Source organism: Colobus angolensis, unplaced genomic scaffold, assembly GCF_000951035.1.
Source record: "Colobus angolensis palliatus isolate OR3802 unplaced genomic scaffold, Cang.pa_1.0 Scaffold314, whole genome shotgun sequence".
Classification (NCBI taxonomy): domain Eukaryota; kingdom Metazoa; phylum Chordata; class Mammalia; order Primates; family Cercopithecidae; genus Colobus; species Colobus angolensis.
The window spans coordinates 780,661-800,328 of record NW_012116422.1 but is presented as its reverse complement, the minus strand read 5'-3'; the positions used below and the strand labels follow the sequence as shown (position 1 = coordinate 800,328).

Sequence of the window (19,668 nt, the reverse complement as noted above, 5' to 3'; positions counted from 1 at the left end):
GCTGCAGTGAGCTGTGATTGTACCACTCCCTCCAGCCTGGGTGCCAAGCCAGACCCTGTCTCAAAAGAAAAAAAAAGAAAAGAAGAAGAAGAAGAAACTGATTGGTCTGGTGTAGCAACAAGTTGAGGCCCAGGGCACAAGGAGGAGAGTCCCTATGGAATCTTCTACCTTAACCATAAGGATGCCCAAATGTCTAGAGATGGCTCCTGGACACAGGCTAAGGGACTCTGTCGTCCAGAAGCAGCCTCCTAGAGCCCGGGATCTTCAGAGGCTTGGTTAGACTCTTAATTACCACAGCCTCCCAGTAAGTTGGAGGCCCAGGGGACTGAAGGTGATACCTCGGGGAGAAGCTCCTCCTTACTTTAAGGTGCATTCAATCCTCTTTGTGACCTTCCTGAACCGAGGCCGACCCCTCACAAGACTGCCTGTGCTGGTGGTCTAAAACTCCATTACTAAGGCCTTATGCAGTGGTGATAGGGAGAGCTCGCTCAGAGGAAGTGTTGGGCCCACCCAAAGGAGGGAAGGCCTTTACTCCTTCATGCCCAATTGAATTAAGCATGCAGCCACAGGGGAAACCTAAGTGCTCAGACCGAGGAGGGGCTGAATTAAACCTTTTTCAGGACGAGGAAGAAGTTTTTTTCAAAAAATTCCCGTTTCGCTAGAGTTCAGGGAGCCTGCGCCAGCGGCCCAGTAACCAGGGGCTCCTACAGGAGGGCCGGACGGCTGCCGCGTTCCTCCGTTTTCCCAGAAGCCTCTGCGCGGCCTCACAGAGCTAAAAAGGCGGGAGCGAGGACCAGCGACTCCAGCTCTGGGGCTTTTGCTTTCGCTGGGTTAGTTGCTGTGGGGCTGCTCTGCGGGCCTCGCCTGGACGCTGACTCCCTGCGACTTACCCCTGATCCTCAGGAAGGCAGGCCATCGAGGGTCCAGAGGCACCCGAGGCCTGGGGGTAGGGTGGGATAGCAATGTGGCCGCTACGGGTCTATACCCGCAAAAAGCGGGCGGGTCAGAGGCTCAATCTCACCCCGACGCCAGACCTAGGCTCTCCCGCGAAGGCGGAGGCCCCACCAGGTACAGGCTCAAGGCTCGCCCACCGTAAGCTCAGCCAAGCTGCTCTGCGGGATGGTACCGGGGGAGGGCGGCGGTGCTAGGCCTCGGGCCCAGGACCCCCTCAAGACGGTGGGTGGGTTTCTTGCCCTGAAACGTGCCTGCCTCTCTCAGGTTCGACGAGAAAAGGCAACGTGCACGGCTTGTCGAAGATTGCAGAGAAAGCGGAGAGGAGCAGGCAGGGAAGTAGCGGCTCTGGGCTGCCCAGGTATGTAGGCTCGAATAACAGCCCCACCCTCGCTGGCTGCCTCAGAAAACTTCCAGCCGGATTTTCTGCTAGTAGCCTTTTATTCTAACAGTCAATGAACAAAACAAATACAGTACTCTGATTTTGCTCTTCTAAGAACATGGACCCCAAAATTTGACTTCAGGAAGATTTATTTTTAAAAAGGGGAAGGCTTGCCAATTTACGTAAAAGGAAGTGAGATAAATTGGTCGCTGAGCTGTAAGATTGTTACACTGCATTTGGGTTTTGGTGCAAGTCACCACTCTGGTCCTTACTTCTTCCTAAAGATGTCCCTGAAGAGCCTTTCAGATTCTAAACAGTATGAACTGTTTAGATGTGGAGAGCCAAATCCAGACGGTGCAAACTAATTATGTTGTTTGTTAGCCCTCACTTAAGAGTTACAGGAGAGAAGAGTCTGCAAGAAAATAGGTCTAGTGAAGACACCCAGGATGAGAAGATTGCACCGTTGAGTGTATGTATGTTTCTCTTTTATTCCTTGGATACACTTAGTGTAGAGACTATCAGTACCTGATGTTATCTCCGGATGAAATAATAAAATGGGCTTTGTTCAGTAGATGTTAGATAGCTCGCCAATATTTTTACAAACACTGATGTGTATTTAGACAGGGCCTTGAATTTCTGACTTGGGTAGATTCATAGTCATGCATTTTTGTTTTTCTCTTTCCCTTAACACGTTTTTGGAGAAACGTCCATAATTGGTGAATTTTCTGTATGACAAATACAAAATGTTACTTAATAACTCCTTTTTTCATGTTTTCCATTTGATTTTCCGTTAACATCTGGAAACATTCATTACTAAGGGTTTAATATGTTACAGAGCATTCTAATGTTTATTCATTAGAATAGTTTATAACTTCTTGATATGCTGTATTTAATATGAATTCTGTACTATATTTTAAAGCTGTACAGCACTAATTTAGGGAAACTCAGATTTTAAAAATTGCTTGTAACTCATCTGACTTTAACATTAAACTTTATAGTCAAGTTCCTTTTTTTTTTTTTTTTTTTTGGAGACAGAGTCTTGCTCTGTCACCCAGGCTGGAGTGCAGTGGCACAGTCTTGGCTCACTGACTGCAGCCTCCGCCTCTCGGGTTCAAGCGATTCTCCTGCCCCAACCTCCTGAATAGCTGTGATTACAGGCGCGTACCACCACCCAGCTAATTTTTGTATAGAGGGGATTTCTCCAGGTTGGCCAGGCTGGTCTCGAACTCCTGACCTCAAGGGATCCACCCCCCCCCCAGGCCTCCCAGAGTGCTGGGATTACAGGCATGAGCCATCGCACCTGGCCAAGTTCTATTTTTTTTTTAACTTAATATTTCCTTATAACATGTTTTTGGGGGAAGGCAGTTTCAACACAAGACATTTTTTAAAAAGGCTTTTAGCCCATGTTTTAACAGTGTAAAGTAGTCCTTGTAGAGTATTTACACTATGAAAAAATAGTGCTTTGAAAGTTTCTTCAAATTGTTATATGTTTCTGTTCCTTTTTTTCCTGTGCTTGAAAAAAAATTACAAGTTGTCTTATTGTATATTCCCATACATTAGTCTTCAAAAATATGACTTTTAGTGTCTTCATAGTGTTTTGTCTTGTAGACAGATATACTGTAATTTGTATTACTGTTTCCCTATGGTTGGGAAATTGAGATTGTTTCCTAGGTTTTGCTGTTATTGATATCCAGACATTCTGTTACAGAAGTTTTTTGTGCACCTCACATTGTTACCCTAAGATAAATACTTTGTAGTGGATCACAGGTTGGATCATGCTCAAGTTTTTTATTCATGTTGATAAATCAGCACCATCTTACCTGAGACTTTTATATATATGTGTGTGTGTATATGTGAAATAGATAGATAGATAGATGAAAAGTAACATGGTTTTTACTTTTCATTTCTTGAATGCTGGGGAAGTTGATACTTTTTTTCTCAAATTATTGGCCATTTGTACTTTTTTGTTAAATGTCTATTAAATATTAAAGAGAGTTATACTTTTCTACACACATATATAATCAGTGTTTCCATATTTGTTTACTTGCCTTTAATTTTATTTCTAGTATTTTAGACTTACTAGTCTTTTCTTTTGATTTATATATTTGCCTCTATAGATGGAAAAAAAGCCCCTCCCCACTAGGGAACCAGAAAAACATTCACCTCTATCTTCTATTTGCTGTCATCCCACAGTAGTTAGTTGACTAGCATATTGTTGATTACAAGATATGTTCATAGTATTATAGTTTAATATTTATTTTTAGGTTTAATATTAAATATCAGATTACATCTGAACAATAAACTGAATGAATGTATTATATATATGAAACAAATGCAAAGTTGATGTTTTCATTTTTCTAAAATAAATCAATGTACAAGATTATAATATAGAAATGGTCAATCTCATAATTTTGCTATAGCTTTAATTCTTATTTCACTTAGGAATCAGTTACTGATGACCTCCAGGTTGATAGTAGTTCATCAAATAGTGAACTAGTATCAGGTAAGACTGTCAGATGTGAACTCCCTCAGCTTTCTGTCTTTCCTCCAAACATAAGCATCCATCTGTATCTGTCCTCATCTTCCCATCTCAGTGGAAGAGGTGTCTTTTTCCTACTCCAAAGTGAATCCTTCTGACTGTGCTATAGATCTCATCCTTAAAGCCTTTAAGCACATGCCAGTAAATGTGAAATTACTTGTGATAAGTACTATAAAAGGGATTGACTTGAGTGTGAGTAATTTGAGTTTATTTAGAGAAATTAGGGAAGACTTCCATGAGGAAATGGTAATTGAATTGAGATCTGAAGGAGAGTAGAAATTAACTATGCAGAGATGAGTAGAGAGAAATTCAGGCAGAGGGAAGCTCTACCACGGGACTAAGCATTATGCGTTGAGTAACTGAAGAAGGCCGGTATGACTGCAGTACACAGAGTAGGAGGAAATGTGAGTATAAGACAGGATTAGACAACCAGTTTGAGGCCCTGAATAGCTTTGTCTTCCATATCAGAAATATTAATGTTTATATTTGGAGCAGCAGAAAGTCATTGAAGTCATTTTAATAGAGAATGATATGATCACTTTAGCTGCAGTGTGGAAGAAGGACTGGAAAGAATCAGGAGTGTAGTTAATAGGCTGTTCAAGTAGTTTAGTGGAGAAATAATGGTGCCTTCTAGGGTGGTGACATTGGAGATGGAAAGAAGGGTGCTGATGTGATGGCTATTTCAGGTAATGAGACAGGATTTGGCAAATGAAGAGTGAAGGAGATGGAGGTGTCAAAGATGACTACTATTTCTGGCTTGTATAACTGGATACAAGGTAGTGTCATTCACTGAAAGAAAAACTGGTTTGAGGAAAAGACTAAAAATTCAGTTTTTAGTATAGTAAGTTATGAGTGCATTTAAGATGGCTAAGTAGCAATATCCACCAGGTAGTTGGATATGGAGGGCTGGAGATAGAAATTGGTGAGCCATCTACATATTGGTATAATCAAAGTTATTTTGAAAACAAGGATGCCACCAGCACATTGGAAGTACAGAGGAATTCTTAAAAGCAGATGAGACAAAATTGATGAACATATCAAGAGCAAAAAAAAAAAACACTGCAGAGATAAAAGTATCCTAGAAATACTCGAAATACTCTAAATCCTTGATCAGTAAATGCAAAAGACTGTAATAAAAGAGATCTTGGCCAGGCGCCGTGGCCCACGCCTGTAATCCCAGCACTTTGAGAGGCCAAGGCAGGTGGATGACTTGAGGTCAGGAGTTCTACACCAGCCTGGCCAAAATGGTGAAACCCCGTTTCTGCTAATAATACAAAAATTAGCTGGGCATGGTGGCAGGTGCCTGTAATCCCAGCTACTTGGGAGGCTGAGACAAGATAATCACTTGAACCCGGGAGGTGGAGGTTACAGTGAGCCAAGATTGTGCCATTGCACTCCAGCCTGGGGGACAAGAGCGAGACTTCATCTCAAAAAAAACAAAAAAGAGAGATCTTGAAGGAATTGTCAAGGTGATGGATTAAGAACTACATTTGAAATATCTGGTCCCTTTTTCATTATCCCCTTCTACTGGAAACTCTGGCAGCTACCAGTGCCTGCTGCCAGGAGAAAACCCTGAGAATTACTCCTAAGCAAAGTGAACTATCAGGGGGGCTGGCTCTTAAGAGTCAAATGTTGGGGCTGAGTTGATAAACAGAGGAGAGTCTGAAGTAGCTGCATATTACCACAAGGATAGCAGAGGAAGAAAAAAGTAAAAGTGGTAGTCAATTCTTCTGTTTGTTAACTCCATAATAAAGTTAGTATGGCTCTCTGAACCATGAGACTTCTGATACAGCAGACTTCCATTGTGGACACTGGCCAGACAGGGCAGTGCCCCCATGTAACCTACAGTATGTAAAACATACAGGACATCCCCACCTAGAACACAAGTTCCCAGAATGTCTCATCACTCTTCCGAAATCTCCAGAAGCAAGCCACTGTTTCAGAATTTTTACTTACTGCCATATAAACAGATTCTCAGAGACATGAATAAGGCAACCAGGAATATCCAGACTTTTGAAGAAAACCAGTTCCATGGAAAAGAGGCAACAAATGCAACAAATAGAACTAACATTTGAGGAAATGGCACAAAACTAAGTATCTCTAGATACAAGAGGTCACTGAATCCATAATATAGCAGGCTGCTATGAAAAAAATTATAGTCCCTGGGAACAAAAATATTATCAAATTAAAAACCAAGGAGTCTAATATTGGAATTAATTCAACTAAAATTAGTGAGCTAGAAAATAGACTAGAGGAATATTTCCTAGAATGCAGTGCAAAAGAACATAGGAGGTGCTCAGGAAATGCTTTTCTCTCCTTCTTCCTCTCCCTTCTTTGCCTTATTAACTTTTTCAAAAATAAATTCAAGAGCCATTTCTCCTGGGAAGCCTCTTCTGACTTCTCTTTTTCTAGGTGACTTGTTCTATCCTGGTAGTTCTGTGGCACTCTGTATACTTCTGTCAAAAGACTCAAAACCACAATGTAATTGTTTTTGTCTGTCTTTAACTCTTGAAAAAGAGGAAAATGACTCTAAAGCCATTGAAAATTAGCACTATCTTTTATCTTCCTATCCCATGCTTGGAATACAGTTTCAAAGATAATACAGGTTCAAATAATTGTTGAATGTCTCAAATGCTTGTTGGATGGGTTTTGTACTCTATTTAGAGAAAATACCATTTAACCATAATCAGCATTTTCTAAAATCATAGTTTAAATATATGAGAAATGTCCTTGATTACTAGGTTTATCAAGTTGACATGTGAAAGGTATAAGGAAATAGAAAATAAATTGTCTCTAACTTACGAACTGCTTGTATTCTAAAAGTTCATTTGCTGATATTTGAAACTTGAAATACTTTTCCCCATAATAAAACACTGTGATGGGCTAAGTTTTGAGCAGCCCACAGAATTCTAGTTAACATATGATTTATTGTTTTAATTCTACCTTGGAATCTAGTAACTTTATAACACGTTGAAAAATTAATTATGGACTTTATATTTAATGTTGAAGATTGAATACACATTTCTCTTTTCTGAAACCCTACTAAAATATCAATAAAGGCATAAAAATGTTGTAAAGCCATAGGTTCAAAGAAGAGACCTCAGCTGGCAAGAGATAATTAATGAAAGTTTGGAATCTGGAAGGTAGATTAATGAATTATAATTGACCTAACAGATCTTAAAAAAAAAAAAAAAAGCTGAAAACTAGGTGTCTAGAGTAGAGACAAACCAGGAAACAAACTGATTCAGGCTAAAGGTTCAGGAATTAGAGGCATTACATATTCCTGGAGGAAATATGTAAAATAAGATGTTTTGGAATCTTCAAAAGTAACAGTTAGATGCTTTCTTTGACCCTTTCCTTAACACACTGTGGCCAGGAAACTATGCTTCTCCCCACCCTGGTAGTCTAAGACATTGAAGCAGAGGGTCTGGATTCAAGGATACTGTACTGAAAACTATCAGTGGCCGGGGAGGAAAGGGAATTAAGTGAAAGTCTGTATATTTTGATGTGAAATCCCCAGACCCATTATGCATTCAGGCAAATACACTCCAACTAGAAGATTAAAGGATTCCTCTTTTGGAAACTTCTGTGCCCAGGAGAAGACTGTGGAATCTGCGTTCTGGTAGTATGGCCTGGTCCCCATCTAAATACTTTTCAGTAAAATCCACTTCTTCCTATGCCCCAGTTATGATGCCATTTTGGTACCTCATTCTTGAACATTCAAGAATTACCAGACCTTTTAAGTAAACATTTAAAGTAATAGATACTAAATAAAAGAAACTTGAAGGGCAACAATACAAGAAAAAGAAATCTTTTAAAAAGCCACAGTTTCATTAATATCCTCAGGATGATGAAAGAATATTGTGTCCATGAAACAAGTGCAGTCTCCTATAAAAAGCATTCAGAACAAAAAATTCATTAAAAAATAAAAATATGAAATCAGAAAACATTCTGTAGAATTGGATGATAAATTTAAGGAAATATTCCAAAAAGTTGAACAAACATGAAAGAGAAGATAAAGGATAGAAATAGTGTCAGTCGGGACACAACTCCATAAGTCTACAAAAAAACCCACTGATTGTACACTTTAAAAGGGTACGTTTTTGCCAGGCACAGTGGCTTGTGCCTGTAATCCTAGCATTTTGGGAGGCCGAGGTGGGTGGATTGCCTAAGCCTAAGAGATCGAGACCAGCCTGGGCAACACAGTGAAACCCTGTCTCTACTAAAATACAAAAAATTAGCCGGGCTTGGTGGTATGCACCTCTAATCCCAGCTACTCGGAATTTTTGAGGCAGGAGAATTGCTTGAACCTGGGAGGCAGAGGCTGTAGTGAGCCAAGATCGCAGTATTGCACTCTAGCCTAGGCGAGAGAGCGAGACTCCGTCTCAAAAAAAAAAAAAGGGTGAGTTTTATGGCATGTGAATTATATCTCAATAAAGTTGTTATTTTAACAAGAAAAATAATTAGAAGATGAGTCCAATGATTCTAACATCTAAAAAACAGTAGTTCAGACATTATAAACAGAAGGAAAATTATTAAACACACAAAGCTAGAAATTTTCCTGGAATTAAAAATGTTCATGAGTATATTTACTGAAAGAGCCATTCAAATTCTGAATATGAACAGAGATACGGAGAGCCAAATTTGGACAGTGCAAACTGCGCTCACCCCAATAAATGAAAAAAAAAAACACACCAAGTTACAGTAACATTATATAATTTTTAAATCCTCAAGATAGAGAAATTTATTAGTTTTCCAGAGAAAAAATAATCAGTTGCAATAAGCAATCAAGAATATCAATGGCATTGGACTTCTGAAGAACAACTCCAGAAGGTAGAATGTGGTGGGGAGAAAAATGTATTCAGAATTCTGAAGAACACTGATTTTGCAGAGTCAGGATGGACTCCCATTCAAGAGTTGTCCTGGATTTCAACACTGATTATGCCATCCACGCACCAGGAAGGTATGGAAAGGTATATTACTCATATAATGAGCCTTTCTCGGGAGAAAGATGACTCCAAGCAGGACTGCAAATGACTTGAGAATGAAGGGGAAGGAGGCCTGGCCTGGAGTTTTCATGATGTTTAGAGGATCGGACCAGGTTGAGGTTTCCTGTGCATGGTTTGAACTTGCTACCATTGCCAAAAGATGGACCACCAAGGCTCTCTTGTCACCCAGATGTAAGGTGGGAAGGGGAAGAGGGAACAGTGAGGTTTAAAAGCTGTCACACATCAAAAAAATTGAATCAGTCTCTTAAATATACTAACCTAGAATTCTTACCCAGCCAAACTGTCACTCAAGTGTTAGGATAAAGGAATTTTTAGACACATCTTCTTTGTACCTTTTCTCGGGAATGAAGCAGATGTTCCAAGAAAACCAGGAAATAATAAAGAAGAAATCATGGGATCTAGGAATCAAAGGCTCTTATCTAATACAGGAAATATGTGAATTTCTTAGGATAATGGTAAAGGGAAATCCTAGGAAGACAACTGTGTAGGATGTATAGAGGACTAACAGTCCAAATCTGAGCAAATGGATTGAGGTCTCTAATAGCTATACTTTTTTAAAAAAGAAGAAAGAAGAGGGAGAGAGGGAGGAAAATAAAAAATAGATAACCTGGTTTTTTTTTAAAAGTATTTTAAAGTATTTTTAAAGTATTGAAATTTAAATTCTTGGAAAAAGTTGGAACAAGGCCGGTCGCCATGGTTCACGCCTATAATCCCAGTACTTTGGGAGGCCAAGGTGGGTGGATTACTTGAGGTCAGGAGTTCGAGACCAGCCTGGCCAACATGACAAAATCCCATCTCTACTAAAAGTACAAAAAATTAGCCAGGCTTAGCAGCTTAGCAGTAGTAATCCCAGCTACTCAGGAGGCTGAGGTGGGAGGATCAGTTGAGCTTGGGAGGCAGAGGTTGCGGTGACCCAAGATCCTGCCACTATACTCCAGCCTGAGTGACAGAGTGAGACTCTGTCTCAAAAAGAAATAAAAAAAAAAGTTGGAACAAAATAGTACTTAGTATTAATACTTAATGAAGTACTTAGAAAACAAATTTTAAAATTAGGTAACAACTCAAAGGAAAATAAATTGTAGCAAAAAGGTGATGAATGTGGCTCACAGTATAGGGCTTGGCTAGAAGTATATTTGAATAGTCATAATAATAGAAACATTGAATGCATTTAATTTAGAAATGTAAAGGAGGTGCCTATCAAAAGAAACCATTAATAGAGTTGAAAGGAATTGTCTCTAGAGGGTAGAAAATTATGATGGGGAGATATGAGATGAGATTGCAGTTTTTGCTATAAGCTTTGTAGAACTATTTGTCAGTTTAACAATGAACAATTTGATAAAAATATATTTTTAAATTGCATTTACATTTCTAACTTGTGACACCAGGGACAGCCTCCCACTGATACAACATTAACATTTATTATTTTTTGTACTCAACTACCCAGATGGTGGGCTTTCCTTATTTCTGAGCCCAGCTTGAGTTCTGGGGCTTAGTGTTAAGGATAGCTCAGCTATGAGGGGTATTCATTAAATTTTGAGGAATGGAAGGCAGGATAGATATAACATGTGGATGGGAAGGATGAAGACAGTGTGAGAAGGATAAAAGTTAGCTAGGACAGGGACAGGATACTCTATGGCAGTTGGAGAAGGGAAAGCAAAGGATGCTCAGAGAGACAGCCTACTACTCTTGACAGTTGAGGATATGGAGAAGGATGGTAGATTGAGTCAGTCAATTTAAGTGTTGCAGTGGCAGCTGGAAAAGATGTCCAGGTAGAAAACAGTTCTCATTTTTAACAAGGGAGTTGGCATAGGAGAAAAAGTTGCAGTGAGGTCTTGGGAGGAAGGACAAAGAGTTAGTTGTCTGAGGTAGGTAATGGATGAGCAGAGATAGGTGTAAGTTAGTTCCAGGGTAGGAAATAATAGGTTTTCAGAACAATGCTCCCGTTTGATCTCTTATTCACCACCCCTGACCCCCACAACTAGTTTCTATCAGTGTTGATCTCTATCTTGTCATATTGGAAATGTTTAATAAATGCAGACTAAATATAGCAGAGCACATTTTCCCTTTTCTTACCAAATCTCTGGTTCTCCTCAACTTTTAGTACTATGTTCTGTCACCATCATTTATTGGACAGTTCTTCATTCTAGTCCACTCCCATAGGAATGACTTTAAGACCTCTGAGCCTGGGAAGATTCTCTGTTCAAATACATTGTCCATTTTCTTATTGAGGATTTGTTTTCTTATTATTGAGTTTTCACAGTTCTTTATATTCTGGTTTTTCATGTTTTTTTTTTTTTTTTTTTTGATACAGGGTTTCACTGTGTTGTTCAGGCTGGTCTCAAAACTCCTGGGCTCATATGATCTTCTCACCTTGGCATACCAAAGTGCTGTCTTTACAGGCATGAGCCTGTAAAGATCAGTTGCTTATGAGCCTGTGCCGAGCCAGTTCTTTACATTCTGGATTTCAGTCCATTTGCAAATGTTTTCTCCCTATCTGTAGCTTGCCTTTTTTTTTTTTTTTTTTTGAGACGGAGTCTCACTCTGTCGCCAGGCTGGAGTTCAGTGGCCAATCTTGATCTTGGTTCACTGCAACCTCCACCTCCTGGGTTCAAACGGTTCCCCTGCCTCAGGCTCCCAAGTAGCTGAGACTATAGGCACATGACGCCACGCCCAGCTAATTTTTGTATTTTTGGTAGAGATGGGATTTCACCATGTTGGCCAGGATGGTCTCTATCTCTTGACCTCGTGATCTGCCTGCCTCGGTCTCCCAAAGTGCTGAGATTACAGGCATGAGCCACCGCGCCCAGCCTGTAGCTTGTCTTTTAATAGTCTCTTTTGAAGGGAAGTTTTAAATGTTGCTAAAGTCCAAATTATCAGTGCTATTGTTTTATGAATCTTTTTTAGTGTTAAATAGAAAAATTCTTCACATAACTCGGTGTTACAATTTTCTCCTTTTTTTTTTTTTTTTTTTGAGATGGAGTCTCTCTCTGTCACCAAGGCTGGAGTGCAGTGGCGCAGTCTGGCTCACTGCAAGCTCCACCTCCCGGGTTCATGCCATTCTCCTGCCTCAGCCTCTCCTGAGTAGCTGGGACTACAGGCACCCGCCACCACACCTGACTAATTTCTTTTTGTATTTTTAGTAAAGATGGGGTTTCACCATGTTAGCCAGGATGGTCTCGATCTCCTGACCTCATGATCCTCCCGCCTCAGCCTCCCAAAGTGCTGGGATTACAGGCTTGAGCCACTACACCCGGCCTTTCCCTTTTTTTTTTAAAAGAAGTTTTAGAGTTTTAGGAGTTACATTTAGATCTATGATGCATTTAGAGTTAATTTCTTTCCACGATGGAAGGTATGAGTGCAAGTTTTATTATTTTGTTTTTTTCATACGGGTACCTAGTTGTTCCAGCACATTTTGTTTAAAAGACTATCCTTTGTCCACTGAATTGCCTTTACATATTGGTCAAAAATCAGTTGCTTATCTATGTGTGAGTCTATTTCCATGCTCTCTTATTAAATTATTTTAATCTATTTGTGTATGTGTAGGCTCATTGTTTTTTAGATGAAATAACTAGAATCACCCTTTCCTCGGCTAGTTAGCTTACAATTAGTGGGTTACTTATATATAAAACTTAAATTTTGCCTGGGCACGGTGGCTCATGCCTGTAATCCTAGCACTTTGGGAGGCCGAGGCAGGTGGATCATGAAGTCAGGAGTTCAAGACCAGCCTGGCCAACATGGTGAAACCCCATCTCTACTAAAAATACAAAAAAAAAGAAAAAAAATTAACCAGAATGGTGGCGCATTCCTGTAATCCCAGCTACTTGGGAGGCTGAGGCAGGAGAATTGCTTGAACCAGGACCCAGGAGGCGGAGGTTTCAGTGAGCTGAGATCACGCTACTGCACTCCAGCCTGGACTATAGAGCGAGACTTGGTCTCAAAAAAAAAAAAAAAAAAAACTTAAATTTTTGAGCCAAAAATCACAACTGACCCCAAAGTAGAGAAAAGGAGTAAGTTGTAAAACTTTGAAAAACAACAAAAGAGGATTATAACAAATTTATCACCATCAAAAATTGAATGATTGTCCAAGATCAAATTAAAATAGTTAAAAATATTATGCCTTTTTAGTTGTATGTAGAAGCAGTTTTATGTTCTAGTAATAATATATAACTAAGCATGTACATTTCCATACATTTCAATTTTTAGGATTCACATCTGTTTTGTATCAAAACATTTATCCATTTTGTTTGTTCCTTTATTCTACAGGATTAAGTTTGCACCATGGTATGGCCAGTTCTCCTCTGAGCTATTCAGTAACAGACTCTTATGCAGAATACAAGAGTTTTGAAGACAGCTTTCCATCACCTGAACTGTTCAGAAAATCAGATTATTTAGGTGAGAAAGTAATTCCAACCTTAAATTGCTCTACTATAGAAATTACTCCTTTGTCCACAAATCCTCCAATGAATAAACGTCCCTTTCGAGAAGGCATACTCCTCTTCCTCACCAACACCTCACTTCCCTGACCATTACCCGTTGTGTTTCATTCCTAGTCACATAGGACTGATAGAGCAAAAGCCCTCAGATCAAGGAAGAATGAAGAAATGTCATTTAGCATTTATATGTAACGCACATCCAATTATTAATCAATTTTGCACCTAATGAATGTATACTTATTCCCTTGAACCATATGTTATCTTTTTTTTCCTGTACTTATCTTACTTTTCAGCAAATAACTTAAGTGTTAGCTAAGCCAAGTCCCTGCTTGAATTTTCTCCACAAATTAAGAGTTATTTACATTTATTATACATATAACTATAGCCTTTGGTTAATGATGGCAGATCAAATACATGCCTTACTCTACAATCTTACAATGGCAGAAAACAGCTTTTTCTTTAAAGTAATACATTCATAAGGGCAAAGATAATTGGAAAAAAGAAAAGTACGAAGTTTGGAAGGTTAATCAGATGGTCTGATACAGCAGACCTAAGAAAGCGGAGTCCTAAACCAACAATGTGAATACCCCAGAAACAAGCCAATTTGCACTATAGTGTCACAGAAAAGTTCATAATTTGATTGTGCCAAATACTTGTAAATAGATGTCAAAAACATGAAAGATGTGGTTAACTGCTCCTTTCCTGCTCAAAGGGAGCCTGTAGAGTTATTCTTTAGAATATTTTGAAACAGGGACTCCAGACTGGAGAATACTAGGTACTGTTAATAGCAGGGATACTGTGGTATTTTGAAATGTCAGTCCCAATTATTCATTTCTCTGTAGTATTATATTCATACCCTCATAATGGGTGGAGTGTACTTTTCTACTCTCTGGCTTTGGGATTGGCCATGTCACTTGCTTTCTGCAACAAACACAATTTAAGAAAAGCTTTCAAATTGCTTAAGTGGTTGGGCTTGTCTTCTTGCACTTTTGCCATTATCATGAGAATGTATCCTAATTAGCTTCTGCCTCTCTTGTGGAACCCCAGAATGAGAGTTACAGAGTGGAACAGCCCAGGCAACCAGCTCACTTTAGAGAGCTGCCCCAGCTGATCTGCAGACTTGTAATCTGAGTTACCTGAGCCAACTAATAGACATGGAAACAAAAAATAAATGCTTTTCATTTTGTGCCACTGAGATTTTGTGGTTGTTTATTAAACAGCCAAAGCTGACTGCTGCAGATAATGTACTGGATTTGGAAGAGGAAATTAAGTAAAAGTGTACATCCTAAATTATGGGATCTGCTCACCCAATGCTTATTTCCACCCTACCCCAGCAGCCCATTTTTCTTGTCAGCTTCCCAGACTTGAACCTTCTGTTGAGAAAATGAAAGATTATTTTCTCAGGAACTGAGTACCCCAGAAGAAAATATCTAAAGATACTGACCTCAGGAGTCCTCAGTGAAACTGACCAGGCAGAAGACACTACAGTGAAGCCAACTACGTGACAAGCCCCACCTAGGCCATAGGGATACCACTTAGCCTTTTAGGACCCACTTTTAAATATGAACAGAGAGCCAAGGATCACCAGACTTCTGAGTAAAGCCTCTAACATTAAAAAGAGATATCAAAACAAAACAAAGTGTGAGAATGCTGTTGGCAAGATGTTGAAACAGGAAGCCATGGCCCTGCCTACTCCTTATGGGCACACCAACAGCAGTATATGGACCAGTTTCCTTTGTGAAAAATTCAGAAAACAGTAGGCAGGCGCCTGCATCCTGGCAAGCATGGGGCCAGCCACATCAAAGCCAGTAGGACAATTTGAGACATCCTCACCATAATTCCTACTCCTAGCACAACATCATACAATTGAGAGGAAACCCATACCACAGTTTTCAGCTTCTCCCTGAGGGGAAGAGCAAGATAAGGGACTTGACAATACATCCAGTGTTCTGAATTCTCTGAGGAATGCCTGAGGGAACTGACTTCTGTCTTGCCTGTCTCAGAGTGCTGATAGGACCCAGCATACCCAAGGTGACTGGTGACTGCTGAGAATAAAGATGACAGTTTGCTCTAGGACACAAACATTTGCCACATGCCCTCCACCTGGCTCAGTGCAGAGTGAGTGGGGGGGCGGGGAAAACAGATTCTGGCTTCTCCCTCGGGAGAGAAGGAGTTGGACTGTGTGTCCATTGCAGCTTTTCAAGGGATGTTCTTGGGACTAGCTTCTGTCACACCTGTCTTAAAATGTTGACAGGATCTGACATACTCTAAATGCCTGGAGGCTGATAACAACAAAGATGGTGGTTTGGACTAGCACAAAGATTTGAGAGATCTCTGGGTAGGCTTATTTATAAGGGTCTTCTGTACAATGCCAGTCTGCAAGACTGGGAGAAGTGGATGTTTTTTCTAATGTATAGATGCTGATACCAAGAGTCAAGGAAAATTAAGAAGCAGGGAAACATGGTCCAAACAAAGGAATAAGATAAATCCCCAGAAACTGACCCTAATGAAATGGAGATATACAAATTTTCTGACAACTAATTCAAAATAATCATTATGAAGATGCTCAACAAGCTGAGAAGAACAATACATGAACAAAATAAGAATTTCAACAAAAAGGAAGTTTTAAAAAGAACAAAATAGGTACTTTTGGTGCTGAATAATACTATCACTGAACTGAGGCCAGGCACAGTGGCTCATGCCTGTAATCCCAATGCTTTAGGAGGCTGAGGTGGGAGGATCATTTGAGCCAAGGAGTTTGACGTTACAGTGAGCTGTGATTATGCTACTGTACTCCAGCCTGGGTGACAGAGCAAGACAGCTCTAAAAGAAAATAAAAGAAAAATTCAGTAGAGCAATATAACAGCACACTAGCTCAAGAAGAATAAAGAATTAGTGAGCTTGAGGACAGGTCATTTTTAAAGACTCCAAAAGCAATTGCAAGAAAACAAAAATTGACAAATGGGACCTAATTAAACTGAAGAGCTTCTGCACAGCAAAATAAACTATCAACACAGTAAACAGACAACCTACAGAATGGGAGAAAATATTTGCAAACTATGCATCCAACAAAGATCTAATATCCAGAATCTATAAAGAATTTAAATCAGCAAGCAAAAACCAATCCTATTAAAAAATGGGCAAAGGGCATGAATATAAAGAAGACTAAAGAAGTATGTCTTCTTCTCATCAGAGAAATGCAAATCAAAACCACAATGAGATACCTTCTCATATCAGTCAAGGTGGCTATTATTAAAAAGTCAAAAAATAACATGTTTGTGAGATTGTAGAGAAAAGGGAAAGCTTATACACTGCTGGTACACAGAGGGAATGGGAATGTAAATTAGTTTAGCCAATATGGAAAGAAGTTTGCAGATTTCTCAAAGAACCTAGAACTATCATTTGACCCAGCAATTCTATTACTGGATATATTTCCAAAGGAATCATTCTATAAAGACACATGAACACATATGTTTGTTGCAGCACTTTTCACAATAGCAGAGACATGGAATCAACCTAAATGCCCATCAGTGGTAGACTGGATAAAGAAAGTGTAGTACATGTACACCATAGAATACTACACAGACATAAAAAAGAATGAAATCATATATTTTGCATCAACATGGATGCAGCTGCAGAGCGTTATCCTAAGCAAATTAATGCAGGAACAGAAAACCAAATACGGTGTGTTCTAATTTATAAGTGGGAGCTAAACATTGAGTACACATGGACACAAAGAAGGGAACAGTAGACACTGGGGCTTACTTGAGGTTGGAGGGTGGAAAGAGGGTGAAGATTGAAAAACTACCTATTGAATACTATGCTCACTATCTGGGTGACAAATCATTTGTACACCAAGCCCCAGTGACACACAGTTTACCCATGTAACAAACCTGCATGTGTACCTCCTATATCTAAAGTAAAGTTTGGAAGAAAAATAAAGGTCATTTAGTATTATGCCATTAGTGAAGAAAAAAGAATGAAAAGATTGAAGAAATCCTAAGAGACTTGTGAGCCACTATCAAGCAGACCAACATTTGCAATATGGGAGTCCCAGAGAAGAAGAGAGAAAGGACTTGAAAGTGTAATCAAAGAAATAGTAGCTAAAATCATCCCAAATCTGGGGAATTAAATGGATGTTTAGATCCAGGAAGCCCAAGGGATCCAAGTAGAAGGAATCCAAGAAATCCACACTGAGAAACATTATAATTGAATTGTCAAAAGCCATATACAAAGAAAAATTTGAAAGCAGCAAGTAAAAAGTGACTTGACATGTACAGGGGAGCCGCCATAAAACTATGAGTGGATTTCTCAGCAGAAACCTTACAGATCAGAGAGAATGGGATGATATATTCAAAGTGCTGAAAGAAAAATCAACCAAGAACAGTACACCCAGGAAAACAGTCTTTCAAAAATGGAGAGACAAGGAGTTTCCCAGACAAACAAAAGCTGAGGGAATTTACTACGACTAGACCTGCCTTACAAGAAATGCTGAAAGGAGTTATTTAAGTTGAAACTCAAGGATGCTAAACAGTAACATGAAAGTATAAAACTCACTGGTAAAGGTAAATATATAGATAAATACAGAATACAGTAATATTGTAATAGTAGTTTACTATTAAGCTCTTCAATTTAATTAGGTCCCATTTGTCAATTTTTGTTTTTGTTGCAATTGCTTTTGGAGTCTTAAAAAATGACCTGTCCTCAAGCTCACTAATTCTTTATAGTAGTTTACTATTACAATAGTAATGTAATAGTAATTGTAATACTGTACAGAATACAGTAATATTGTTATAGTAGTATCCAGAATTAAATCACTTTTAGTTCTAATATACGAGTTAAAAGATAAAAATGTCAAAAACTAACTGAAAATGTTAATAATACAACTAAAATATATAAATTGTGACATGAATAAAGTGCAGGAGAGGGAGAAGTATAAGTGTAGTTTTTGTATGCAATTGAAATTAAGTTATCAGCTTAGACTGTTACTATATAAGATTTTACAAAAGCCCCATGGTCAACACAAACAGAATTCCTATGGAAGAATCACAAAAGAAGAAAAAGAAAACCTTTATCGATATATACAAAAAGCAATGGAACACAAAGGAAGACAGCACAAAAGGAAAAAGGGACAAAAGAATTACAAGAGAGAAACAATTAGTGAAATGACAATAGTTAAGTCCCTACCTACCAATAATTACTTTAAATAAGTTAAACTTCCCAATCAAAACACAGAGTGACTGAATGGATAAAAGAACAAGATCTAATGATGTGATGTCTACAGATGACCCTCTTTAGATTTAAGGATACATACACTAAAAATGGAGAGATGGAAAAAGATATTCCATACAAATGGCAACCAAAAGAGAGCAGGGGTGGCTATATTTGTGTCAGACAAGATAGACTTCAAATCAAAAACAGTCATGAGAGACAAAGAAGAACAAAAATAATAATAAAAAGGTCAATTCACCAGGAAGATATACAGTTATAAATATGTATGCACCCAACATCAGCATCTAAATATATAAAACAGACATTGACAGAACTGAAGGGAAAAATAGTAATACAATAATTGTGGGATAATTCAATATAACCCACTTTTAGCAATGGATAGAACATTCAGACAGAAAACAGGTAAGCAAACGGCAGACTTGAACAACGCTATAGACAACATGGACCTAATATGTATACAAAACATTCTACCCAACAGTGGCAGAATATATATTTCTCTCATGCACAGATAGGACAGTCTCCATAATAGATCATGTTATGTCACAAAACAAGTCTTAACAAATGGAAGATTGAAAACATACCAAGTATCTTTTCTGACCACAATGGAACAAAACTAGAAATCAGTAGTAGAAGGAATACTGGAAAATTCACAAATATGTGGAAATTTAACATACTCTTGAATAACCAGTGAGTCAAAGAAGAAATCAAAAGGGAAATTAGAAAATATCTTTGGACAAAAGCACAATATATTAAAACGTGGAATATAGCAAAAGCAGTACTGAGGGAATTTTATAGCAATAACTACATTTAAAAAGAAACATTTCAAATAAGCTAATGTTACACCTCAAGGAACTAGAAAAAAGAATGAACAGCCAAAAATTATCAGATAGAAGGAAATAAAGTTTAGAGCAGAAATAAATGGAACAGAGAATCGAAAAAAATAGAAATAAGTGGAACTAAGAGTTGGTTTGTTGAAAGGACAAATTTGACAAACCTTTAGTTAGATTAAGAAAAAAAGAAGACTCAATAAAATTCAAAGTGCAAGATGAAACTTTATACCTGATGCCACAGAAAAAAAAATAATCATGAGACTACCACGCCCAATTATAGGACAATAAATTG

At 38.6% G+C, this 19,668-nt stretch overlaps 1 protein-coding gene across 1 annotated transcript in view; it reads left to right on the top strand.

The window, feature by feature from the left end:
• Nucleotides 1-769: 769 nt before the first annotated feature.
• Nucleotides 770-19,668, top strand: part of MEIKIN (meiotic kinetochore factor) — a 140,433-nt gene continuing 121,534 nt past the window's right edge. Inside the window, exons 1-5 of the mRNA XM_011951046.1 lie at nt 770-1,068; nt 1,219-1,312; nt 1,715-1,802; nt 3,776-3,836; nt 13,145-13,273. Coding sequence (XP_011806436.1) covers nt 963-1,068; nt 1,219-1,312; nt 1,715-1,802; nt 3,776-3,836; nt 13,145-13,273 — 478 coding nt within the window. The 5' untranslated portion in view covers nt 770-962. The remainder of the gene's footprint in view (nt 1,069-1,218; nt 1,313-1,714; nt 1,803-3,775; nt 3,837-13,144; nt 13,274-19,668) is intronic.